Source organism: Stegostoma tigrinum, chromosome 6 (assembly GCF_030684315.1).
Source record: "Stegostoma tigrinum isolate sSteTig4 chromosome 6, sSteTig4.hap1, whole genome shotgun sequence".
In the NCBI taxonomy this organism is placed as follows: domain Eukaryota; kingdom Metazoa; phylum Chordata; class Chondrichthyes; order Orectolobiformes; family Stegostomatidae; genus Stegostoma; species Stegostoma tigrinum.
In genome coordinates this window covers 94,543,414-94,570,059 of record NC_081359.1, presented here as the reverse complement: position 1 = coordinate 94,570,059, position 26,646 = coordinate 94,543,414, and the positions used below count along the sequence as shown (strand labels likewise).

The 26,646-nt window shown below is 41.7% G+C and overlaps 1 protein-coding gene across 3 annotated transcripts in view; it reads left to right on the top strand.

Moving 5' to 3' along the window:
• Positions 1–26,646, top strand: part of atp10a (ATPase phospholipid transporting 10A) — a 351,086-nt gene that overhangs the window by 261,924 nt on the left and 62,516 nt on the right. For all 3 annotated transcript variants that reach the window (XM_059646782.1, XM_059646783.1, XM_048533506.2), the window contains 3 exons: positions 15,291–15,397; positions 21,551–21,682; positions 25,371–25,501. In XM_059646782.1, coding sequence (XP_059502765.1) covers positions 15,291–15,397; positions 21,551–21,682; positions 25,371–25,501 — 370 coding nt within the window. The remainder of the gene's footprint in view (positions 1–15,290; positions 15,398–21,550; positions 21,683–25,370; positions 25,502–26,646) is intronic.

Below are 26,646 nucleotides of genomic sequence, written 5' to 3'. Positions count from 1 at the left end.
GTCTTGGGAACTCCTTGCCTTGGAGAGCTGTGGGCTTGTGTGTATTTAAGGCTGAGATAGTTAGATTGTTGATCAGTTGGGGAATCAAAGGTTACGAGGAAAATGAATGTGAGGAATGTTGGATCAGCCATGATCCTGTTGAATGGTGGAGCAGATTCAAGGGGCCAAGTCACCTACTCTTGTTCCTACTTCTTATGGTTTTATGGTGTTGATATCCTGTTAGTAGCGTACGCCACACTTCAGCATGAATAACCAGTTTCACCCTTGAGATGCCTTACCCTTCCAGAGTTATTTTAGATAGACTGGGCATTCCTGTAGGACCAAGAGATCATTCCTAACTGTATAAGAAATAACAAGATGTAGAGCTGGATGAATACAGCAGGCCAAGGCAGCATCAGAGGAGCAGGAAAGCTGATATTTTGGGCCTAGACCCCATTCCCAGGGACTTCCATGTTGGTCGATTGTGGTCCAGAAAAGTGCCCAGTATGTCTGGGCATCTAACGAGTGCATTCATCATGGTGACACCTGTACCAATCAGAGTCCACTTACCAACCAGTCAGCACTCATATAGTGTACATATTGGTTTTGTCCTTGATGTTCTTGTGAAATGGCTTGAGGGGTGAAAGATGAAAAGCTTTGAAAGTGTCTATTTTTCCCCATACACAATGGGTTGACCACTCGATACTGAAATGAAAAGGTCACATTTTTCTAGTTAATCTTTACTGAATCTGTGTTATACTCTAGCACAGTCACGTGCAGCTCAACAGTTAATAATTTAATTGCATTTAATCATTATGAAAAATTGGTTTATCCATTTGTGACTTAATTCTAAATTTTTATCTTGTGTTCTTTGTTGTGGATTTGGTATTTCCCTTCCCTCAATATTCTGTCCTCCCTCCTGCAGTCACCGGGCCACAGTTCAGTATCTGTGCCTTGTATCTTTGCCCTCTTGCTGTGACCCTCAAGTAATGAGTTTGGGAAAAGTCTCGAGCAAGATTTCTGTAATGTGAGATGAAATTTTGACATTGTAGGCTCCAAGTCAGCAGTGACTGTCATGGAGTTTAAATTGAATACTGTCAGCTGCAGAATATTTGCTGATTTTTAAAACTTTTCATTCCCCCTTTATGGTGGGTGTAGCCTCAAGGGCAGGGGCAGCACGGTGGCTCAGTGGTTAGCACTGCTGCCTCACAGCACCAGGAACCCAGATTTGAATCCAGCCTTGGGTGACTGTCTGTGTGGAGTTTGCACATTCTCCCAGCGTCTGCGTGGGTTTCTTCCCACAGTCCAAAGATGTGCAGTTCAGCTGGATTGGTCATGCTAAATTGCCCGTAGTGTGCAGGTTAGGTGGATTAGCCATAGGAAATGCAGGATTACAGGGATAGGATTGGGGATGAGACCTTTTGGAGGAGCAGTGTGGATTTGATGTGCTGAATGGCCTGCTTCCACACTGTAGGGATTCTAAGATGACCTGAGGGCTGTTCCCAGCCGGAAAATAAGCCTCCCAAAAGGTGTGTTTCGTTTTTGGATGTAAAACATCCAGCACTCCTACTTTGGATTTGCCACAGAAGTCTATCCCCATCCTTCTCATTTGCCGTCCAATCCTCAAACACTTTTCTCCAATCCCCAAATATTCACTCTTGTGTCACGTGTAAGCAAGGCCATTAAACTGAGATGACACCAGGAAATATGTTGGGAAACACTGCTGAAGATCAAGAGTGAGTTGGCACCACTGGTTGAGCTAGCCTTAAACATGATGTACACACTGGTGAAGAATTGGAAACCCCTGCCTGAACAGTATCCTCCGCACCTAGCCTTATCCCACAATTTGCACTCTTCTCAGAATCATGAACAACTTCACCATATGGGGCACTAGTCGCAATAAGCGGCCAGGCAGGACCAGAGATCTGAACTGCTAATCTGCTGGTTGGATGCGAATTGAGATAGCACAGTGATGCACTGATCCTCGTTGCAGGCACACAGACGCACACATCCAGTGAGAGGCCAGATTATGCCCAACAATGACATAAAAAGAATTATGTTTCTATTTTTGGAAGCTACCTGCTGCACAAACCTTATCGTATCTGCTCATCTCAAGCACGTGGGCACGGCAGTAGTCTGCCTGGTATGTAAAGGTAATCAGCTAGAAGGATCATTAGGACAGACAAGCTTGGGCTCTGAAAAGGACAGTATCAGTAGATTTAATTCAAATTAATCTGACATGTGTTTCATGTTACTGAAGGAACAGATGCTCCCTTTACTCTATTAGTCTGTTGGAGCCTGGTTATTTTAGAGTGTAGCCTGAGTACGTGCAGAATTGCTTACATATTAGTTTCTGGACTTGGCTTCTCAACATTAAAGCATATGCTCTTCTCTGTTTTTTTTATTTGAAGTTGCACTAATTTAGAGTAAAGAGTGCACCGAAATAATTCTGGGTTTCTTTAAACAAAATGTTCATGGATAGAATTGACAATGTATTAGTTAATAATATTGCCCTGTTTTGTTTCAACTTGCACCATTTCTTTTTGATTTGTTCCTGAGATTTGGATGTCATGACTAGAATTTATTGTCCATCCCCAGTTAAGAGCCCAGCACATTTTTATGGGTCTGGAGTCACATGCAGACCAGACCAGGTAAAGCTGGCAGATTTCTATCACTAAAGGACATTAGTCAGCCAGATAGCTGGGTTAAATTGCAAGTGGCATGTTGTGAAATGATAATGCTGAAGGAAATCCGAAATTCCAGGTAATTTAAAAGAGAAAATGAAGTGTGAAGCCAGGCAGCAAGGATTTGAATGGGGACTTCAGCACCAGTAGTCGATCTTTGCCGAACTCCTATGAAAATGAGCTTTAATTTTTGCTCCTTTTCACTGTACCTAGGTACATGCGACCATAATAAATCAAATCAAAATTAAATAGAATGAATTAGGAAAACCAAAAGGAGTATAGCAGAGGTTCACCAGATTTCCTGGAATGGTGAGCCTGTCTTATGAGAGATTGAGGAGACTGGATCTGTATTCTCTAAGGTTTAGAAGAATCTAGTAGAAGATTATCTCTTTAAAACTTGTAGATTTTTTAAAGAACAAGATAGGTTGGGTGCAGAATGAATGTTTCCCTTGGGTTAGGCTTTCTAAAAGTGCATGCCAATTGGGACTGAACTAAGGAGGAACTTCTTCATGGAGGTTAATGAATCCTTGGTGTTCTCTCCACACAGGGCTGTGGAAGCTCAGTTATTAAGTGAGCTCAAAAGCAAAAATGGTAGATTTCTGTATCCTGAGGACACTTGGGAATTAGTTTCAAAGGTCAACTGAGAGTCTCAAGGGTAAAAACTGAAAGGACTGCGGATGCTGTAAACCAGGAACAGGAACAGAAATTGCTGGAAAAGCTCAACAGGTCTAGCAGCATCTGTGTAGAAGAATCAGCATTAATGTTTCAGATGCGGTGACCTTTCCTCAGAACTAAGGAAGGGTCACTGGACCCTGAAACCTTAACTCAGATTTTTCTTCACAGATGCTGCTGGACCTGTTGAACTTTTACAGCAACTCCTGTTTTTGTCTTGAGGGCAAAAGTTGATTTGAGTACTTAATAGTTGTGAACATGTCAGTCTTGGACATGCTCAAAGCATTCAGTCAGGAAAGCTGCTTGGGAAATGTGATTTCCTACAAATGAACTAACTCATCCCTGATGTGGTAGGGATTCCTCTGTAGTTCATGTCACTAATCCCCATGCTTGGAAACTACAGCTGACACATATCAGTATTAAATTAGTCACAGCAACAGAAATAACTGCCCAAGCTCAAGCATGTTGCATAATTTAGATTTTTTTACAATTAGTTCTTTCCAGCTTTACTCTTCCTGTGATTAATTGTTCAGTAACAACGCTGGAATTTCACATATAAATATTAGAATTAAATTGTAGTGGTTGTAACAAGGTCGGTCAGGTGGACCTTATAGAGTGAGTTCCCTGATGGGGCTGTTAATCTGTTCTAATCAGGGAGCCCTGATTGACAGATAAGAACAGGAATGTCAGTCATCCTGCTGGCTCTGAGGGAACTAGATCAGTGTCAAGGACTGTCCATGTGTAGATTAAGGGTGACTAGGTCACAAGCTTTCGGCCTCTGTGGAGTTATTTCAGCAATGTGACTGTGTCTGATTATTGAAGGGGCCTGCCTCATGCAAGGTCTTTGAAGTTGAAGTTTTAAGATTTCAGACATATTCTAGGTGTTTAAGGATCTATTGTAACTTTCGCATTGGGATGGACATTAAGTCATAGTTTAAAACTAAGGGGCGCCCATTTAAAAAAGAGATGAGGAAACATTTTTCCCTCAAAGGGATGAGAGTTTTTGTAATTCCGTTCCTCAAAAAGCAGTGGATGCAGCATCTTTAAATATTTTTAAGGCAAAGGTAGATAGATTCTTGATTACTAAGGGGATAAAAGATTATGGGGGATGTTCAGGAGTGTAGAGTTGAGATTAAAATCAAATCAGCCGTGATCTTACTGAATGGCACAGCGAGCTCGAAGGGCCATATTAATTCAAAGGTATAGAGGGATGAGAAGGGACTGTTTTAGGGATTGGGAGATCTGGGGCCACCAAAGGCTCAAGAACAAAAACAGAAATTGCTGGAAAAGCACAGTAGGTCTGGCAGCATCTGTGAAGGAAAAAACAGTTAACATTTCGGATCCAGTGACACTTACTCAGAACTGGCTCAGCTCCTGCTGAATTCCAAGACACAAGCTGTTGGTGTATTCTTCTGTCCCCAGTACTCGACTGTAGCCCAGCAGATTGAGATGGTTGACGTGGTTTTAGAAGTGGCCAGGCCCTGCACAGCTTTCCTGCAACCCAGAAGACTTGTCTGTCTAGACTGACATTTAACATGGTGGTTAAAAGGATTCACAACGTCTGATTATAATATTTAAATTGCAAACTGTCTTATGGAATGTCTGTCCCCTGTATCCCTCTGTCAGAACTGAAAATTGCTGAGTTGGGGTCAGGGTTCAGGTTTCTAACATTATTAGATCAAACAAAGCCAATCCCAGCCAATTTTGGTTAGGAGTTAAAATTCCCCTATTTCTCTTGCTGACTTATACACATAATGATTGACCTGTTGCCCTGTATGTAGCTAATATCAAAGCCTGTCATTGAACTCTTAGTTGCACAGGGAGGGAACTACATGGTTTCCTGGGCACCAACATCGCTTCTGTCACACTCATGAGCTGCCAGGCAGTCAGGGTTAGATTTTGACTGTCAGGGGCTTCAGCACTGGAAACATTAATGGAACAGACCTCATAAGATCACAAAGAGTTTCAAAATAGGATGAAAAAACATCATGGTCAGTGCAAATGTGGTGATTCTCTTGGGTCACAAAGGAACTCCAACATCAGGAAGTTTGAAGTAAGCATAACTTTACATTCCTCTTCTTGGTTTATTTCTGTTTGCCATCAAAAGCTAGCCTGGCTGAGATATTCTGGTGGCTTCCTTGTCAGATTGGTGCACTACTTGTAAAGAGCTCGAAACCAGTTACATGAATGTGTACCCCATGCTGCCTCATTGTTTGTCACACTGCGGTTGTATGTTGTGGAGCACTACCTCAGTGTGTTGCCAACACAGAGAGAAATGCACACAATGAAGCTTCACCATTTTAAAGTATGATTAGTTTCAATCACAGGATTCATAAGATGTAACATGATAGTCCTATTTTGTACGTCAGAAGAAAACTAAATGTGAGCAGAGTCTAGTGTGGAGTAGATTCGAAAATCAACTAGAAAAATGAAGCCAGACAATGTAAATATAGGGGCCGAAATGGAAGGCTGCCGGATTAGCTCATTTGGAAGGCTAAGCACCCCAAAATACCAAAATATTTAATTGAAAAGGTCATGTCTACAACATCTGTACGTAGATGATTCTACAAAAGGACTGGAAAGTCAAAAGGTGGCGAGTGTCTGGAATGCGCTGCCAAAAGTTGCGGTGGAAGCTGACACAATAGCAGCATTCAAGAAGCATCTGGACAAGTACATGAAAAGGAAGGCAGCTTTAGCATGGAAGGGCAAAATGTTTTGGCACAGGCTTGGAAGGCCAAGGGGTCTGTTCCTGTGCTGTATTGTTCTTTGTTCCAACCCTGGTACAAGAGGGAAGACCAATATCATTGACATGTGTAAGGCTGAGTCAAGATGTGCTGACATTGAAAGAGTCATGCATCAGTGTCAGAAATTATATGGACAGAAATTTATGACGAAAAGCTCACAGTGCAGAGTGGCCATCAACCACTGGAGCAGATCTACAAGAAGAATTCGTGTAGAGCTCCAGCAAGACCCTAGAGGCTTCAGAATGATGAATAATTCTGAAATACAAACGAGGAAATGAATTGTGAGAGTCAGTGTTTCCACATGAGAAACCATGAGGTAAAAGATCTAGATTTAAAGATCCATTACCTAATGAGTGTAGCACCATCAAAACTCAAAAGGGTTAGAGGTGACACTACCAATATGTGAAGAGTTACAGATACATTGTCAGTAAATGATCCTGATACTGTATAGCCAGGAATACATCAGGACTGATCTCGTAGAGACATAAAGATACATAGCATAGTAAGTGGCCCTTAACCTATTATGTTTCTGATGCTCATAAAACACCTATCTATGCTAATCCTGCTTTCCAGCACTTGTCCCCTAACCTTTTATGCAATGACATTTCAAGTATTCTTCTAAATAGTTCTTAAATTGAGAATTCCCACCTCTACTACCCTTTCAACACTGAATTCCAGATAACCCCACCCTCCAGGGGAAATATTCTTTCTTTAAATCCTCCTGCTGTGACCTTAAAACTGCTCCATCTAGTTATAGACTCCTCTAAGGGGAAACTTTTCTTCATGTCCATCCTGTCCCCGTCATAATTTTGTACACTTCAGTCAGATCGCCCCCTCATCCTTCCCGGCTCTAAGAACAATAACCAAGCCTATCAAGTCTGCCTTCATATCTGAATCGCACCAGCCCAAGCAGCATCCTGTTGAATCTCTTTTGAACCCTCTCTAGTGCAGTCACATCCTTCTAAGAGTGTGAGGACCAGAACTGCACACAGTACTCCAGCTGTAGCCTATCTAATAGCTTCATCATAATACCCTTGTTCTTGTTGCCAGTGCCTTGACTAATAAAGACAAGTATCCCATATGCCTTCTTAACCACCTTTCCTGCTGCCTTCAAGAGTCTGTGGCCATTCAGTTAAAGGGCCATCTGATCCTCTGTATTCTTACCATTTATCATGACAAATGGAATTTGCTCCTTTGCTTTCTTAGACCTCTCAAAGTGCATCATTTCACACTTTCCAGGGTTAAGTTCCATTGTTCATGATAAATTCCTTTTTGAGGATTCAGGAAGGCATTGGATGATTTCTTCAATAGTAAGGTGTACAAGAAATGGGGAATAGGCAGGATAGTGCAGCTAGATTATACAGCCTGATCAATGGCCGAACCAGTGCAGATATGATGTGTCAGAAGGCTTCATTCTGCATCGCAATAATTCTGTGATTCTATCACTGTTTTACCCATCTGTCCATCTAACCATCTCTGGTATCCTGCAGCTTCAGTCTTTCTCCTTGCTGTTTACCACACCACTAACTTCTGAGTTATCTGTCAACTTATTGGTTATACCACCTACATTCTCTGTCTCTGAACCCCGCGATGCGTCACTGGACTCAGGATTCCAGTCATAAAAGTAACCCTCTGCTTCCTGCCGCTGATGCGAATTTAGATCCCATCTGCCAAATTGCCCTGGATCCCATGAACTCCTAACTTCTTGACCAGTCTGCCACATGAGACCTCATCAAGCCCTCCATTTCTAGAGAAGCTTTGAAAATTAACGTCAGAGCCTCTGTAAATGATGAGAAGGAAATCAGTCAGCAATTCACTGACGCACACGTAGAAGAGATTAACACTTCAACAAACTTGCCAAAACTGCTTGAGCTATTGAAGGGACAAACTGTACATTTACAGGATCCAAACTTCAAAGCCTGGATCCTGGTAAAACTTGTTGCTGAGACTCCATCATTGAGAATGAAACCATTAAGCAAATGAATGGCAAGGAACAGTGTCCAATTTTGATTCATTTTGGAGCTCGTGAAGCAAAAGAGATCAAAGTCACAGACAACATCAACAACTTCTCCAGGAAGTGACACGAAATGAGCAACATGAAGCACCACTGCTACGACATGAAAAAGAACATTCATAATATTGTCTGTGTAGCCTGCCAATAGCATCCCAAAACTACACGATAAAGCCACAGCACCCTATCGCCAAAATGATACGGTGAATAATATTTAGTTCAAATAAAACCAGGATTAATAGACTCTTGAGGACTGCAGTTTATTCATAAAAAGCTGATTGTTAGTCTGCCAGGTTCCCTGATTGCCTGCAAAAGAACAGGTTAAAATTTCAACATGCAGGAAAGCAACAGCATTGCTGATTTTAACAGCCTGTTGAATTCTGCCAGTGAAATTGAGAGTGAAATTTTAGAGTTATGAGAGAGGTCCCTGAAAGTATATCATTGTTTGCAGAGGCCCAAGGAAGTGTGTCTACATTTGCTGCATGCCAGTTGAAAAACCACAGCTTTAAAACAAAATCATAACAGAAAAATGGTTACCTTTTCTACTTGAGAGAATTTATCCATGATTACATTTCAACAAGGATAACTCTGAAGTAAATTCCTAGGTTGCATAATATTAATTCTGATTTTGGACTTTGGCTTATTTTTCCTTTCTGCCATTCTGATTTTTGTTCAATCATTAAATATGTTTATGGCTGCACCTCCTGCCAAATGACTTCACCCTATTAAAATATTGGGAGATGCAGTATTGTTTGTCTTTGCAGTCAAACAAATAATTAAATTTTATATTAATTGAGGAATGATTGATACATTTCTCGGCATTTTTCCAATGGTCATAGAATCACAGAGATATATAGCATGGAAACGGACCCTTGAGTCCAACTTGTCTACGCTGACCAGATATCCTAAATAAATCTGGACCCATTTGCCAGCATTTGACCCATATCCTTCTAAATCCCCTTCCTATTCATATGCCCATCCAGATACATTTTAAATATTGTAATTTTACCAGCCTCCACTACTTCCTCTGGCAGTTCATTTCATACAGTCACCACCCTCTGCAAATAAAAGTTGCCCCTTAGGTCCCTTTTAAAATCTTTCCCCTTTCACCTTAGTCCTTTGCCTTCTATTTTTGGACCCTCCCACCCTGGGGAAAAGACCTTGTCTATTTACCCTATCCATGCCTGTCATGAATTTATAAACCTCTACAAGTTCACCCCCTCAGCCTCCAACACTCCAGGGAAAATAGCCCCAGCCTATTCAGCCTCTCCCCATAGCTCAGACCCATAACTCTGGCAATGTCCTTGTGAATCTTTACTGAACCCTTTCACATTTCACAACATCCTTCCTATAGCAGGGAGACCAGTATTCTAAATGAGACCAAGAAATGTTTACTTTGATATTTGGAAGCTCTGGACATGTTGTTATTGCTAAAGTATGAAAGCATGTCTTTAATTCACCATAGCAAATATATTATTTTGGCTGGGCCAATTCACTGTAAATACACGGCTGGATTCATCTTGCTAGTTTTTATTTCAGTGCGTAGAATCGGATGTTGGCTTCGTCTGATTTGCTACATTATTTATTGGCTGTTGAAGTTGCTAAAAGCCGCATTTTTGCAGCGATAGGGTAAAACATGATGTGAAAGAGTTTGGCACCTTCAACTGCTTCAGCAGAAAGAAGTCAGGATTGTTTTGGTTTTGTGTCCTTGTGGTTTTGCTAGGAATGATCATATTCACTTTGTGTTTCCCATGGATTGTTCTCTTCCTTTATGCTTCAACAGTTCCCTGGTATCCTGTGACAGCTCATTCATGCTTCATGCATGTCCTTCATGCATGGATAGGCCATTTTCCAGGATTGGGCTTCACAACTACCTCAAATGACACATGCACATGTTCCACTTTCCAGTGAGTCTCATCACAGTGATCAGATATGAAGGGTTGGCCTCACGTTTCTTCTCCTTCCCCCAGCAACATTTACTGATACAAGTTGTGGTTGCCTTAACTATTGCCACTGATGAGATAGGCCTTTTTTGTTTTTGTAATAACACTTTTTTTGAGTTATATTCATTTATGAACATGAACTTTCATTGTGAATGAGTTAATGAGTTGGAAGGATTTGGATCATATTTGGATGGCAAAAGGAAAGTTTGGAACTGAGGGTCATTGGGTCCCTGAAATTAGCTTCATATGTTTGTGTGTTTTTTTTCAGGCAGTCTCCTTGTTGCCTGTGTCATCCATAAGTCAGTCATACAGATAGCAAACAGCCAAGAGAAAGGCTGCTGACCCTATCAAAGTATATACTTAGTGTGTGCTCTCATTCACTTAATTTAGCTTATCTGTGGAGTTCCTTAATTACCTTTGTTATTGCTTGTTAAATGTAAACTGTCGTGTGTTAAAATTGTAGTGGCATTTTGTCTGTTAAGGAGCCTCTTCCCAGTCATCAAGTGAATTGTGCTACTGCCTTGTGTATATTCTGCTGAGACAAGGAATGAGAGAGTTTCCATCTTCATCTGAATGATGATACTGTTGGGGCAAAAGCTTGAGGTTTTAGATTTCTTTTCTGTTCATTCATGGGATGAGGGCATTGCTGGCTAGGCCACCATCTATTACCCATCCCTAATTGCCCAGAGGACGGTTCAGAGTCAACCACATTGCTGTGGATCTGGAGTCACATGTAGGCCAGACCAGGTAAGGATGGTAGTTTCCTTTCCGAAAGGACATTAGTGATCGAGATGGGTTTTTCCAACAACCGGCAGCAGAGTCATGGTCATCTTAATTCCAGATATTTATTGCATTTAAATTCCACCATCTGCTGTGGTAGGATTTGAACCCAGGTCCCCAGGAAATTACCTGGATTAATAATTCAGCCATAATACCACTAGGCTATTGCCTTCCCGAGATGTCAGTTAATGCAGCCCAGTAGTTTGATTTCTTTTCTCAGATGACTGCACTATTTATTTTCTTTATTCTTATACGGGATGTAGGTGTGGCCTTGCAGAAAGGCCTGCAATTGTTAGCAATCCTTTGTGTCCTTGAACTCTTTCACACTTCACTCTTTCATGGGATGTGGGCTTTAGAGGCAAAGCCAGTAATTGTTATCCACGTCTAATTGCATCACAGGAGCTGGGTGGCTTGCTAGGCAACTTCTGAGGGCAGTTAAGAATCAAACATTTTGCTGTGGGTGTGGAGCCACATGTCGACCAGTCCAGATTAAGGATTGCAGATTTTCCTTCCGAAAACTCATCAGTGAATCAAATGAATTTTTCAATATTTGACAATGGTTACACAGTTGTCATTAATTCTTTAAATTCCACATTTAATTGAAGTAAAATTTCCCTCTCTGTCATGGTGGAATTTGAACCCATGCTGCCGGAGCATTAGGTAGGCGTTCTTAGTCCAATGACGTTATGACCCGAGTAGAATAAGGGGATGTTCAAACACTATATTTTTTGATGCTGTCAGATCAGCTCATGAAATTTATTTTTATGTAGCTACATGAAAACATTACTGTCTACAAAAAGTGGTGGGGTCACAGTAGTATGGAAGAACAAATTCTTCCGTTCCTTTGTGTCAATTGTAAACATCATTTTAAGATACTGCCACAAATCAGGATAACGTTTCTGAATCTACTTATGTTTGTGCCAAAAAAGATTTAAATCATCCCTGTCTTTTGAACTGAAATGATATCATGAAGTACACAATCAGAAAGTTTCTCTTGACCTTAAAAGACCTTTGAAAATATTTGTGAGACGTTGAAGTACAAAGGCTGTTCTTTTGAAGTATCGTCTCCTCTTTGTTACCCCTATATGGGGTATGTTGCTCCCTCGCACCCACAATATGGTGGCACCCACACTGAGGGGACCTGTTGTCATTGTGCTTTGCAAAATGAGACATTTTTATGGGCTCTTCATTCCTGTGGATTTCACATTTGTTTCCTTATTGCAAAAAGGATATAAATGCATGGGCACGCTACTATAAAGGTAATGTTATTGGAATGCTAATCCAGATGATATGACTAATACTCCTCAGTCTTGAATTCAATTATACTACAGCAGTTGAGAGCAATTTCAATTTACTACAGAAATCAGGATAAAATTATAAATCTAGTGTTAATTTTTGTGACCAGGAGAGATATCGGATTAACATAAAGAAGCATATTTCCTGTCCTTGCCTCACGTGACTGCAATCCAACTGAGATATACTTGTCACTTGACCACCCTCTGAGTTGGCCCTGTGAGTCATTCAGTTTTCTAGGAATTGGTAGGGAAAAGTCAAATAAGAATAAAATCAAGTGGATAATCTATAAGACACCAGTCAGTAGTGGTGCCCAGCACTCCCACTTGAAACATAATACCTCTGGCACAAAGCAGTCATTGATTCATACCCTATCAACCAGTTGAACAGTCACATCCTCTACGGCTGAAGCACAGTAGCACCAGTGTGTACCATCTATATGCTGTACTGCAGCAACTCTCCAAGTCTTCTCTCGCACCTTCCAAACCCACACCCTCTACCAAATCCAGAAATCAGGTTAGCAGATACAAGGGGATATCAACTGACTCGTTCCCCTCTGGATTGCTCATCATTCTGACCTGATACTACAGCAAAAAGTTTTATTAACAGGCTGCTATTGGCTCCAGTTGATCGAATATTCAAATCAATATAAAACATGGACTAAGAAATTGTGATGTAATGCAAAGGGTGTACGCATCACTGTTATATTTTATTTACTGCATAAATCACGTAAATATTAATGCAATTTTGCCTTAACTAAAACATAGCAGCAGAGAGCCTTCTCACTCGCACGCTCAACTGGTTACTCAGGCATCACAGAGATTGCATGTCATACAGTAACTTCAAGTTCAGAATGACTACTCACCACCTTCTTGGGTGCAAACAGGGATGGCAACAAATATGAACTTTACAAACCCACACATCCCACAAACCAAAAGAAACCATGTTCAAATCCACATGCAAACCATGAAAAACTTAAAAACACAAGTCTGTGCAATTATGGGATTTGTGGCTCCAAATAAGATATTATTAAACTGCACAGGTTTCAGAAAAGATTTACCAGGATGTTGCCAGGAATGGAGGGTTTGAGATATAAAAATAGACTGGAAAGACTGGGACTTCTTTCAGTGCAGTGTAGGAGGTTGCGGGGTGACCTATTAAGGTTTATAAAATCATGAGGGGCATAGATAAAATGAATGACAAGGGTCTTTTCCTTAGGGTGGAGGGGTTCACAACTAGGGAGCATATTTTTAAAGTAAGAGGAGAAAGGTTTAACAAGGAACCTGAGGGGCAGCGTTTTTACACAGAGAGTGAGTCATCTGTGGAATGAAGTGACAGAGGAAGTGGCGGATGCACATACAGTTACAATATTTAAAAGACATTTGTATAAGTTCATGAATAGGAAGAATTTGGATGGATCTGGGCCAGGCGCAGGCAAGTGTGACTTTTGGTTTGGGAAAATGGTCAGTGTGGGCTGTTTGGACCAAAGGGCCTGTTTCTGTGCTATATGACACAATGTGGTTGCAGATTGCAGTGTATGCTAAACATACTGAAATTTCAGCAGAAGCCACACATTGTTGCAAAGCTGAATCCCTTTTCTATTGGAAGCCTGTCAGCTATTTGAATACTTTCTGTGTTAGTCAATATGAATCCCAGTGTCAAATATAGCCATCTGATGATATACACAAGTGATAAGCACAACGATTTCCTCAACAGGAACTGTTTTAATATGCAAATATTTTGTAGAAGTAGCAATTGTATTTGCATTAGTTATACCCTTCAACAAAGTTGAGAACAATGTGTTGCCAAATTTTATGGCGGCATGTACCCTGTTTGATAACAAAGTGTGGAGCTGGATGAACACAGCAGGCCAAGCAGCATCTCAGGAGTGCTCCTGAGATGCTGCTTGGCCTGCTGTGTTCATCCAGCTCCACACCTTGTTACCTTGGATTCTCCAGCATCTGCAGTTCCCATTTATCACTGTACCCTGTTTGAGTTTGGTTTACAGCATAATTGGCCATGAATTTGGAAAAATATTTTAGCCTTGACGGAAGTTGACCAAGCCGAGAATGTAAACAAGTGTGTATGTGCCGGCAACTCTATAGATAATGGATATTATTTACATAACTTCAGATTAATTTGTAACTGGCAAACCTCCTTGACTGTTTATATTTAATGGTTACCATCTCAACTGTATAGGTGATGTGAGCACTTCCTTTGTCGAGAATGTGTAGCAAAATCTTTAAACAATTTTATAGTATGTAGCACTCAAAAGAATTTTCCCAAGCCTAGAAAGGAGATTTCTATACTATTTATACATGGGATGTGGGCAATGCTGACAGGCAGCATTTATTGCCCTTGAGAACGTGATAGGAACTACTTTCTTGAATTGCTACAGGCCAATTGGTTTAATAGACCCTCAATGCCAACAGGGAATAACTCCAGAATTGGTGATATAATTCCAAATCTGGATGATGAGTGCCTTGGAGGGAAACTTTCAAGTGGTGGTGTTCCTATATATCCGTTGTCCTTGTCCTTCTGGATGGTTGTGGTCATGCGTGTGAAAGACACTATCAGAGTTACAACTTGGCCACTCCTGGAGTACTGCATACAGTTTTGGGTCCCCATTTTTAAGAAGGGGTATACTGACATTGGAGGCAGTTCAAAAGACATTCACTAAACTGATTCCTGTGATGAAGGTAGTTGACCAATACAATGTATTATGGGTAATTTAAAGTGACTTTAAGTCAGTGAGGCAATAGCGCTGTGCTATTAATCGACTATTAATCCAGAGACCCAAGTCATGTTCTGGGCCTGAATCCCGTCGTGACAGATGGTGGAATTTGAATTCAAAAAACTTTTTTTTGTTAAATATGCAGTTAAAGTCTCTCATGAAACTATTGCCCATTATCAGAAAAGCCCCATCTGGTTCACTATCATGTCCTTTTGAGATGGAAATCTTCCCTTCTCATCCAGCCTAGCTTACATGTGGCTCAAGACCCAGAGCAATATAGTTGACTGTTAACTGTGCCTCTCCTGGGCAATTTGGTGTGGCTTATAAATGCTAGCCTAGCCAGTGGCAGCCACATTCCATGAATGAATAAACCAAAAGTTGTATTTAATATGACTTGAAGAACTTGTGTGGGAGAAAACATCATCTAATTGGCATTTTCTCTTGTTTCAGAGTGTACAAAAATGGAAAGAGAGCAGGACTTTCTAAAGACAACCTCTTACTTCGAGGATGCACAGTTAGAAATACTGAAGAGGTTGTGGGGATCGTAATCTATGCAGGTACTTTTGTTTGTGTTTGCGCGTGGTGTATTTCCAGGTTTATCTCTTTAAGAGCGACGATCTTTCTCATTTCATTCCTTGCCACAGTTCAAACATGTAATTTGCTGCAAATGTACTTGCAAAGCACCCAGAGTCTGAGAGATGTCTCTCCAACCTTTTTTTTGAAAATGTAGAAGTCAAGGTAATATCTTCTGGCTTCCTGACCAGTGTAACACAATTGTGATTAATTCCTGAAGGGCAGGTTAGCAGACCGAAGTGGCTGGTGTAGTTGGGGAAGTAAGTAGTCTGATTCAGAGGATTGGTGGGGTTTGGGGTCAGTGGTGCTGTGGGGTTAGTGAGATTGGGGTATATGACTGTTGTGTTGTGGGGCATTTTGAGGAGAATGGATGGTCGTGTTGGGTGGAATGAAGGTGTAGGTGTGTGGGGTGGAGCTTTGGGTTATGTTACATTAATCACCGAGCTGCACCAGAGATTAAACAATGGACTATTTCTAAGGAAAGTATCCAGGGTAGTAACATGGATCAAGCCTAATTTTCAGATCAATGTAAGAAATTGGTCACCAGCAGTGGTCAGTACGAGAAGTTTGAACTTCCTAAGCAATTACTTGTGCACATCAGCTTTCCTCAGCATTCAACAGGCACCAGCAGCTTAACTTCAAAATATTGTCTCCCTGACAACAGAAGATTCCACCCATTATCCTTTCATCTTTTTATTTTTCTTTATTTCTTTCCGTCATTTCCTTCATTCCTTCCCTTGCATTGTCTGTTTCTTCCCCTCACTGCGTTTCCCCAGTTTCTTCATGGCATATGTTTTTGAAAGATTGCTGCGATTTGTTGGTATTGAACAGTGTCACGGTAATGCTTGTACTCGGAATGTGTGTGTTGTTCCAGTTTCTATTTTCAGAGATCTATGAATCAAATGTGTTTAAGCTTATTGCAGCATCTCACTCCACAATCATGGTTTTGTTAAGTCTTCAGCACTTGCTACTTTCAAACAGTAGGCGTGTTGCTTTTCAAATTATTTGGCTTTAAACTCATGTTTATTCTGAAGTCAGGCTTCAGAAACCAAAGGACCATTGTGGCTTTTTTTGGGATTACTTGCTGACTAAGTTACAATGTGCAGTCTAATCCAATTTTTCTTGTGGAAGTCTGACCAACGAAGAGGTAATTCACCATCTATAGGTGGAAATCGAACCACCAACCACTCGATTCATTCAGAGAGTGAGCAGAAGCATTGGTTTGACTGTGATTTCTGAACCCATTCAACCAGAGTTAGCACTGCACCAGGTAGCACTGTAACTGAGATAAAAACTAAAAGTACTGGAGAAACTTGGCAGCACCTGTGGCCAAAGAAACAAAGTTAAAGTTCTGAGTTGAATATGACTCTTTTTGTTTGTTTTCTGAAGAAGAGTCACACCGGACCTGAAAAGTTAACTCTGTTTCTGTCTTCACAGGTGACACCAGACCTGTTCATCAGCATTCTCTGTGTTTATTTCAGATTTCCAGTATCTACAATATTTTGCTTTCATTAGAGCACTGGAGCCGAAGGTTAGATTGAAAATTTGTCGAGTTAAAGCAAGCGATAGCTATAAGAAAGGAAACAAGCTCTCGATGAAGAAGCCATGGGTGCTACACATTTGAAGAAACAATCTGATAATTCAGAGTGACAACATGCAAAAGAAATGATCTTTGAGCGTGTGAATCTATCAGAGTAGCCTGCAGCACATTGCCACCTGTTTCTGTTTATCAAATCATAGAATGTTATAGTACACATGGACGCTATTTGACTCATGTTGTCTCTACTGACTCCCGAAAGTTATGTTGATGACAGTTGTACATCCTTGGCACCCTGCCAAGTGGTGTGCTAATGGGTGTGTTCTAACAAGTGCTAAAGAAGAGCCACATTTTTGTCATCTGTTTGTCACAATCTGAGCTTGGAAGAGCGAATACCCACTGAACTCACTCCTGAGTGTTGTTGCTTCCCTCTGCAGAACATTAAAGGTTATTTCTTCTTGAGCTAATCGGTAAGGGCTTTCCAATTATTGAAACGTGAATGAACAAACCTTGGGTCACCGGGGGGCTTTTTTAAAAATTTCATTTGCATTCCTTGTTCTTCTGGAAGGTTATGCACCGCAGTTAGTGAGCTTCATGACCTGTCCCTGTTACAGGTAACCCAGCACAATTTGAGCACTATGATATATTCACCTTTGTACAGTCGAGCTTTGTGTATTTGAGCTGACTGTCAAGCCTCTGGAGGATCAGTGCTGTAAAATCAGTGCAATTTATATATTTGAGGAGATTGATAGCAAAACTGGTGGCATTGGATGCTATCTATGTCTGAATGCATTTGACCATGTTTCCGCATGAGAGATAATTAGCAGAAGTGAAAGCATGTGACATCAGAGATCACTGTGGAATTGGTTGGTATTTGGTCAAAGTTTGAGCGACTAGCAATGAAGCCCCATTATCTCACAGAGCTGTGATGAGTGGAATGCTTTCTGTTTAATGGTGTTTTGGGGCTGTGAGATGGCAGTCGGTGAATGAGAGATTTTACAAGTTGATTGCAAGTTGACCAGCAGATGCAATCCTTAAATAGATCAATCTAGACATAGACAAATGGACAAAATTTGCTTGGTCTTATTCTAATAATGGATTAATGAATAAAGAAACAGAGAGATGCATGTCCAGGTTTGCAGCCAGTATTGTTAAAAGGCACAGAAACTGGTGGAGATGGCAACAGTACGTTATAAATGGGCACAGCCAACTGAGCAGGTGCAGTTCAATATGCAGCAAGAAGAGGCTGCCCACTTTGAACCTAAGGCATAAATGAGGATATTTTCTTAATACCAAGAGACAATGGCTACGTACATAGAAACATTGAAAACTAGGGGCAGGAATAGGCCATTCGGCCTTTCAAAAATGCTTGGCCATTCAATATAATCATCTGTCTCATGTTCTCCCCATTTACTCCCCATGTCCCTTGGATACCTTTAAAATCTAAAACGAACCTATTTTTCTTCAATATATTCAGTGACTTAAGAGCCATAGAGCCATACAGCATGGAAGCAGACCCTTCGGTCCAACTTTGTATGTGCCAACAAGATGTCCCAATCTGATCTAGCCCCATTTGCCAGCATTTGGCCCACATCCCTTGGCTTTGGCCTCCACAGCTTTCTATCCTGGAGAATTCCACAGGTCAGGACCCTATGAGTGAAGAAATGTTTCCTTCATTGTGATTTATAGACTGGTTCTACACTCCCCAACCAGGAGAAACATCCTCCATGCGTCTAGTTTTCCCAGACCTGTTAGAATTCTACGCATTTCAATTAGACCCTCTGTCATTCTTCTAAACTAGTGAATACAGACCTTGTAAAACCAAGACAGTCCTGCCTTCCCTGGTACCAGCCTAGTGAACTTCTGCTGCAGTTCAACTATGACAAGTATATCCTTCTTCAGGCAGGGAGCCCGTAACTGTACACAATCCCCAGGTGTAGTCCTACCAAGGCCCTGTTTAACTGCAGTAATGCATCCCTACTTCAGAACTCAATTCCTCTTGCAGTGAAGTCAGACCAAAGGCATTGTGAGGACAATGTGCACAAATTACTATCATGCAATTTTGGAGGTGAAATGGATGTTGGGTTGTTAGCCTTTGTCTCAAGAGGACAATTGTGAAGTGGAAAATCGATGTGTCGATTTTTTTGAAAGCCCTGATCAGACTCACATTTAGAGTCCAGTTCTGGTCGTTGTGCCTCAGTTTTGAGATGGGTGGGGGAAGGTTACATTCTGACCTTTTGAAGGGGTAGTGCGCGTTCTTCCTGAAAGGTCTGGGACATGAAAGGATTAAATTATGACTATCAGTCACCATTGACTAGAAACTTAACCGGGAACAGCCAAATAAATGTTGTGGCTTAAACAGCAGGCCAGAAGGTAGGTACATTCTTAAACTTACTCTTTTTCATGGGATTGGGGTGTTGCTGGCAAGAACTTAGCAATGTGTTGCCCATTTGTAATTGCCCTTAAACTGAATGGCTTGCTCGGTCCATTTCTGAGGGCAGCTACGAGTCAATCTGATTGCTGTTTGTCTGGAGTCCCAAACAGGCCTGACCAGATATGAATGCCAGATGATCTTTCCCAAACAGCATTGGTGAACACAGTGGGAGTTCGATTCACAATTATTGATTTCATCATCTCCCAGGCTGTTGGATTGTCAATTCAATGACATTACCACAGTGTTCTCCTGAGCTCTATAATCATTATCTAACCTGTTGACTCACCCAACAAGTTGATTTGTTAGTGCCACATAACAGAGTGAGGCCAGAAGGATATGGTCAAGCTTCAGACAAATCTGATGTGGCTTTAAGTCCACGTTCCTATCTGTCCCCCATAAGTTTTGACTCACTTGACTCACCCACAAAGATCTATCTAACTCGGCCTTGAATATATTCAGTGACCCAGCCTCCACTCCGTGGATGAGAATTTAAACTTTTAAGAACCCTCTGAGAGAAAAGAAATTACTCATTTTTCTCCATCATAACCCCTCACTTTGAAACTTATGCCCCTTAGTTCTAGATTCCCCCCAAAAGGGAAACAAACCTTTCAAGCCCACTCAGAATGTTATGTCTTCTAATAAAACAGTACTCAAGAAACTTAATACCATCAAGGACAAAGCAGCCTACATCCACAAGCATCTACTCCCTCCACCACCGACGCTCAGTAGCAGCAGTGTGTACCTTCCAGACCCATGACCACTTCCACCTAGAAGGGCAAGGACAGCAGATGTATGGGAACACCTCCACCTTCAAGCTCCCTTCCAAGCCACTCAGCATCCTGACTTGGAACTATATCACCGTTTCTTCACTGTCCTAGGTCAAATCCTGAAATTCCCTCCCCAAGGGCATTGTGGGTCACCCCACAGCACGTGGATTACAGTGGTTCAAGAAGACAGTTCACGACCACCTTCTCAATGGCAACTAGGGACAGTCATTAAATATTGGCCAGCCAGCGCACACAGGTCCTACAAATTAATGAACTCCCCTCAGGACTGGCCCAACTTATTTAAATTTTCCTCAGAAAACAACCTCGTCATCCCAGGAATCAGCCAAATTAACCAGCTCTAATTGGCTTCTAAAGCAAGCACATCCCCGCTTCCGTAAGGTGACATAAACTTCTCGCAGTGCACTGAGTGCAGAAACTAATGCACTGTATCACTGTAACAGAATTTTCTTACTTTGACGTTCATATGCCACGGTAGAACCCAAAAAAAGGATTTTGTTTGTAAATTTGCAAATAAATGTTTAAAGACAAAGAGACGACAGAAAAGATTGCAGGTATTAAAAAGTACGAGTGAGGGTGATATAAATTAAGAACTGTTTCAACAGTCATTGGGATGCACCATTTGCACAAGCTGTGTGAGGAAACATCGAGGATCGACAAATTCCGATGTTTGAAGTTCCAGGCATTTTCTCGCTATGGTTTCACTATAGTAACGATGCAAGATAAAAAAAAATCCAGAATGCCGTAGAAAGCTTTTAAAGGGATATTAATATTTAAAGGGATAATAATAAAGAAAATTGGCGCAGGCTGGGTAGATTTCTGTCAGATCAATAGTGGTAGATATTTTGTAAACTTCGTAAGGATTTGTACCCATTGTGAATGATTGAGATAGATAACTGATGTGACACTTATGACTGAAATTTAAGGTTAGTTTTCAGACATTTCGTCACCATTCTAGGTAACATCGTCAGTGAGCCTCCGATGAAGCGCTGGTGTTATATCCCACTTTCTATTTATCTGTTTAGGTTTCCTTGGGTTGCGTCATCGGAGGCTCACTGATGATGTTACCTAGAATGGTGATGAAACGTCTGAAAACTAACTTTTTCCAGCTCAGCGAGCAAACTCACATCCAGAAACTCAACCTGAGCTACAAATCTTCTCAAAACTCGCTAACTGAAATTTAAGTTCTGGGACCAAGATCTGAAAGTATTCTGTTTCCATCATGATGGATATTTGAACAATTTTAGTTGCACACACCATTAATATATTGTGATAGTCTTTCTGAAGCAGACTTGCTGGTGTGGGGCTAATATTGCCAGCTTCTGAGCTCTCTATAATGATGCATTCTTGGGTCTTAACCATTTTTCTCTAATTCTTTCAGGTCATGAGACCAAAGCTCTGTTAAACAACAATGGACCACGCTACAAACGCAGCAAGCTGGAGAGACAAATGAATGTAGACGTCTTCTGGTGTGTGATCATTCTTTTTGTGATGTGCCTTTTCTCAGCCATTGGTAAGTTGCATTTGCTTAGATTAAGGTAGTCAGACCTCTTAAGAACCTCCAGAATGGTTTAACAGATCCGTAGATGAACAGTGTTGAAATGGCACCATATGGTAAAAAGGCTCTAAACCTAATCACGTGACTTTTAATTTGGAAGGGCAGCTACATTTGAAGATGAACAAGTAATGATACTGTTGAAATTTTTCCATATTTGTCGGACTTGAAAAGTAAAGAGCCCATACACATTCTTAGCATAACTGTGCGCAAACATTTAGCAAGTGTGATGGGCAGGTGAAGGCCCAGTGATATAATCGCGAGACTGTTAATCTATAAATTCATTTAATGTACCAGACACCCGACAACATGAATTTGAATTCAATTAAAAATGTCTGAAATTAAGAATCTACTGATGACTATTGCAGATTGTCAGTAAAACCCACCTGGGCCCACTTATTCCTACCTTGTCTGGCCTACAAGTAACTCCAGAGCCACAGCAGTGTGGTTGACTCTCAACTGCCCTCTGAAATGGTCTAGCAAGCCGCTCAGTTCAAGGGCATCTAGGGGTGAGCAATAATTGCTGGCCAGCTAGCGATGCCCCTATCTCACAAGAGAATAAAAAAAAGTTTGAAACCCTTTAGAACATAGAACATAGAAAAGTACAGCACAGTACGGGCCCTTCGGCCCACGATGTTGTGCTGTGGAATAATCCTAGTCCAAAAATAAAATAACATAACCTACATTCCCCTCAATTCACTGCTGCCCATGTGCATGTCCAGCAGTCACTTAAATGTCACTAATGACTCCGCTTCCACGACTACCACTGGCAAACTATTCCATGCGCTCACAACTCTCTGGGTGAAGAACCTCCGTCTGACGTCTCCTCTATACCTTCCTCCTAACACCTTAAAACTATGACCCCTCGTGGCAGTTAATCCTGCCCTGGGGAAAAGTCTCTGGCTATCGACTGTATCTATGCCTCTCACTACCTTGTACACCTCGATCAGGTCACCTCTCTTCCTCCTTCTCTCCAGAGAAAAAAGTCCGAGCTCAGTCAACCGCTCCTCGTAAGACAAGCCCTCCAGTCCAGGCAGCATCCTGGTAAACCTCCTTTGCACCCTCTCCAAAGCCTCCACATCTTTCCTAGAATAGGGCGACCAGAACTGGACACAATATTCCAAGTGTGGTCTCACCAGGGTTTTGTAGAGCTGCGGCATAACCTCGCGGCTCTTAAACTCGATCCCCCTATTAATGAAATCCAAAACACCATATGCTTTCTTAACATGTTTTGTCTATGCCCTGGCTGCCATTCCTCCTGCCTCCTCTCTGTTACTCAAGGACACCTGTTAGAACACCTCCTGTCAACCACTGGACTCCAGCATTTCTCCATCATAGTTTCTCCCTGGCTCTAGCTTCTCTCTTCTGCCAAATCCAATGTTTCTCACCTGTTCTTGGATGAAACTTCCTTTCATAGAAGCATAGAAAATAGGAGCAAGGGTTGGTCATTCAGCCCTTCAAGCCTGCTGTTCTGTTCTGTGCGATCACAACTGATCATGTAACTCAGTGCCCTGATCCTGCTTTCGCCCTCTACCCTTTGATCCCTTTTAGCCCTAAAAACTGTATCTCATTCTTGAAAATATTCAAATGTTTTGACCTCAATTATCAAACCGATAATTATTCAGGTTTCCCATTCTCTGGGTGAAGGAATTTCTTCTCATCTCAGTCCTAAATGGGCCACTCCATTTCCTTCAATTGTGACCCCTAGTTCTGGACTGCCTGTACTTCTCATTCCCCATGCTCCATTGCTGGTTCCCTCCCTCCAAGAGTAACTGAGCTCAAGGTCTTCCTGAAGTTTCGGTGAATTTTGTTCTTATTGTCGCCTCACTTCACAGAACTTGTTGAATGTAAATTTTCAACATCACCAAAATGGCCGAATTGTAAACCCCACTGAAGTGATATTCCTTAATTTTCACCAGGTGCTTCCTGCAATGAGGAGCGCTAAACGGAAGAGGGGATCCTAATGGCCAGTTAAATAGCCCATTGTCTGTAATGTAATTGTAACAATGGAACTTTTGGAATACTGCATTCAGTTCTGGTCTCCCGGGCTATAGGAAAGATGTTGTTAAACTTGAAAGGGTCCAGAGAAGATTTACAAGGATGTTGCCAGCGTTAGAGGGTTTGAGCTAATGGGAGAGGCTGAATAGGCTGGGGCTATTTTCCCTGGAATGTTGGAGACTGAGGAGTAACCTTAGATTTATAAAATCATGATGGGCACAGCTAGGGTGAATACTCAATGTCTTTTCCCCAGGGCAGGGGAATCCAGGATTAGAGGGCATTGGTTTAAGGTGAGAGGGGAAAGACATAAAAGGTAACTGAGAGGTCTTTGGAGTGAGCTGCCAGAGGAATTGGCAGAAGCTGGTACAATTATAACATTTAAAAGGCATCTGGACAGGTACAAGAACAGGAAGGGTCTAGAGGGATATGGGCCAAATGGTTGCAAATGGGACTAGGTTAATTTAGAATATCTGGTCAGCATGGAAAAGTTGGCCCAAAGGGTCTCTTTCCATGCTGTGTGTCTCTATGACTCTATGAATGGGACAAGAAGAAATCATAGGAAATAGTGACCACATAATAAATGGAAAGCAGATTAGGTAAGAATTTGTAACTGGCACAGATAGATGAGAGAAGAGTTTGTCACAGTAATGTCTGGAAAGGATGGAGCAGAATGAACCAATTGAGGGACCCAGTTAGTGGAAGGTCAAAGAAATTCAGATGAAGAAATTCTTTGAAAAGTTGCTGTTAAAGCATTTCAGTCTCCAGCACTTGTACTTTGATTTAAATAAAAATAATTCCAACTTCTGTTTCACAAGCTCCAACTTCCATTTTGAGCGAAATGCCATTCTGCATTGGGCATTTATTTCCACATCTATATCATTGCCAGCTCAAAACCCTGAAACAGCCCGAAAGAACACCATAGTGGAAGTGACACATGTATCCACTATCATCTTCTCAAGGAGAATTAGGATGAACGCTAGCCCTGGGCCATGCAGCTGCTTGAGATCTTGTGTTCTCTGTCCGGTGTCCCAAGTCATTGACCTTTGGTTTCAGAAGTCGCTGCTATGCACAGACCTTTGATATCCATATGCTGAAAAACACCATTAGAAGCAGCATTGTTTACCACTGCCATCCACAATTTCAAACATGAATCTTTTTTACAAGACCATTATAGGCACCAGGGCTCAGTGGTTAGCACTGCTGCCTCACAGTGCCAGGGACCTGGGTTTGATTCCAGCCTCCGGGCCACTGTCTGTGTGGAGTTTGCACCTTCACCCAGTATCTGCGTGGGTTTCCTCTGGGTGCTCCGGTTTCCTCCCACAGTCCAATGATGTGCAGGCTACGTGGATTGGCCATGCTAAATTGCCCAAAGTGTTCAGGGATGTGTAGATTAGGTGGTTTGTATGGGAATGGGTCTGGGCGGGATGCTCTGAGGGTTGGTGTGGACTTGTTGGAATGCTCTGGGGGTTGGTGTGGACTTGTTGGGCCGAAGGGCCTGTTTCCGTACTGTAGGGATTCTATGATCTTCAGTGAAATCTTAGTGACTTATAGACATCAGTACTTTGAAACAGCAAAGTATAAAATGTACTGTTTTACCTTGATTTGGATGCCAGTGCTTCCTAACATTGTTTTTGTTTGCATTACGCAGGCCATGGACTTTGGGTAGCACAGTATGGTGATCAGCGGCCAGTATTTGATGTTCTCAGCAGCGATGGCAAAGCTTTGTCTCCTGCTTTATCTGGATTATATTTGTTCTTCACAATGATAATTGTCCTACAGGTAACAGGGGGGATACACTTTACTTGCATACCTCTTCTCGTTATAAAATGATCCTCCATGATCATCCAGCAGCGTTCTCATGGGTTTGAAGGCTTTTATCGAAATTTCCCACATTTCCAAAGCTAGCAGTGACTGAAGAAATAAAACTATCAAGCCCAAAAAAGGCAACATAATATCCTTAATGCCCTCCAGTGCAGCATTAATGGTTCTGGCCTTCAGCTTTCTAGCCCGCTAAGCATTGACATTTCCCTCCCTGAAACCTATTCTCTATATCCTCCTTTGAGACTCATCTTACAAACTACCTCTTTGAACAAGATTTTGGTCTTCCTTTTTTGCCTGGTTTAGCATCAGATTCTCCATGATAACGCTCCTGTGATGTATTTTGGGAGAGTTATGTTAAGGGGGTTTAATAAATACAATTTGTTGTAATTTACATTCTTTATTTTGTATTTGCCTTGTTACTATGTAAATGTAACACCCAAATTTGGAAACTTTCAATCATCTGCTCAGTTCCGTCAAATGCTTTGTGTGAGGAGTATTTCATTCACTGCTGTCCCTATGTTGAATTCAGCAGCTAAAGACTTTGTGAGACGTACAGTGGTTTCACTGTAAATTGGTAAAATAGCATGCACATCAGTTTCCACCTTTCCCTTCTGGATTCTTTTCCTGTCCAGAATCCTACATCCACTGAGGCAGAATTCAGCTCCTTTTTTGGTGACTTGTTCATAGATGGAATGACACCTGTTTGACACACATGGGGCTGTTCCAAGACCTTCCGGCCCAGAAGTAGTGACACTAGCACTGTGCGTCAAGACATGAGGAAGTCGGCTTTTTTTTTTCCGCTGAGGGAAAACCCAGTACTTTTAATAATGTCAGAACAATTTCACCAAGTTAACTTGAACCCACTTAATCACATTACACTATCATAAGGCTGGGCAGCACGATGGCTCAGTGGTTAGGACTGCTGCCTCACAGCGCCAGTGCCCCAGATTCGATTCCAGCCTTAGGCGACTGTCTGTGTAGAGTTTACACATGCTCCCTGTGTCTGCGTAGGTTTCTGCCGGATGCTCAGGTTTCCTCCCACAGTCCAAAGATGTGCAGGTTAGGTGGATTGCCCATAGAAAATTGCCCATAGTGTCAGGGAT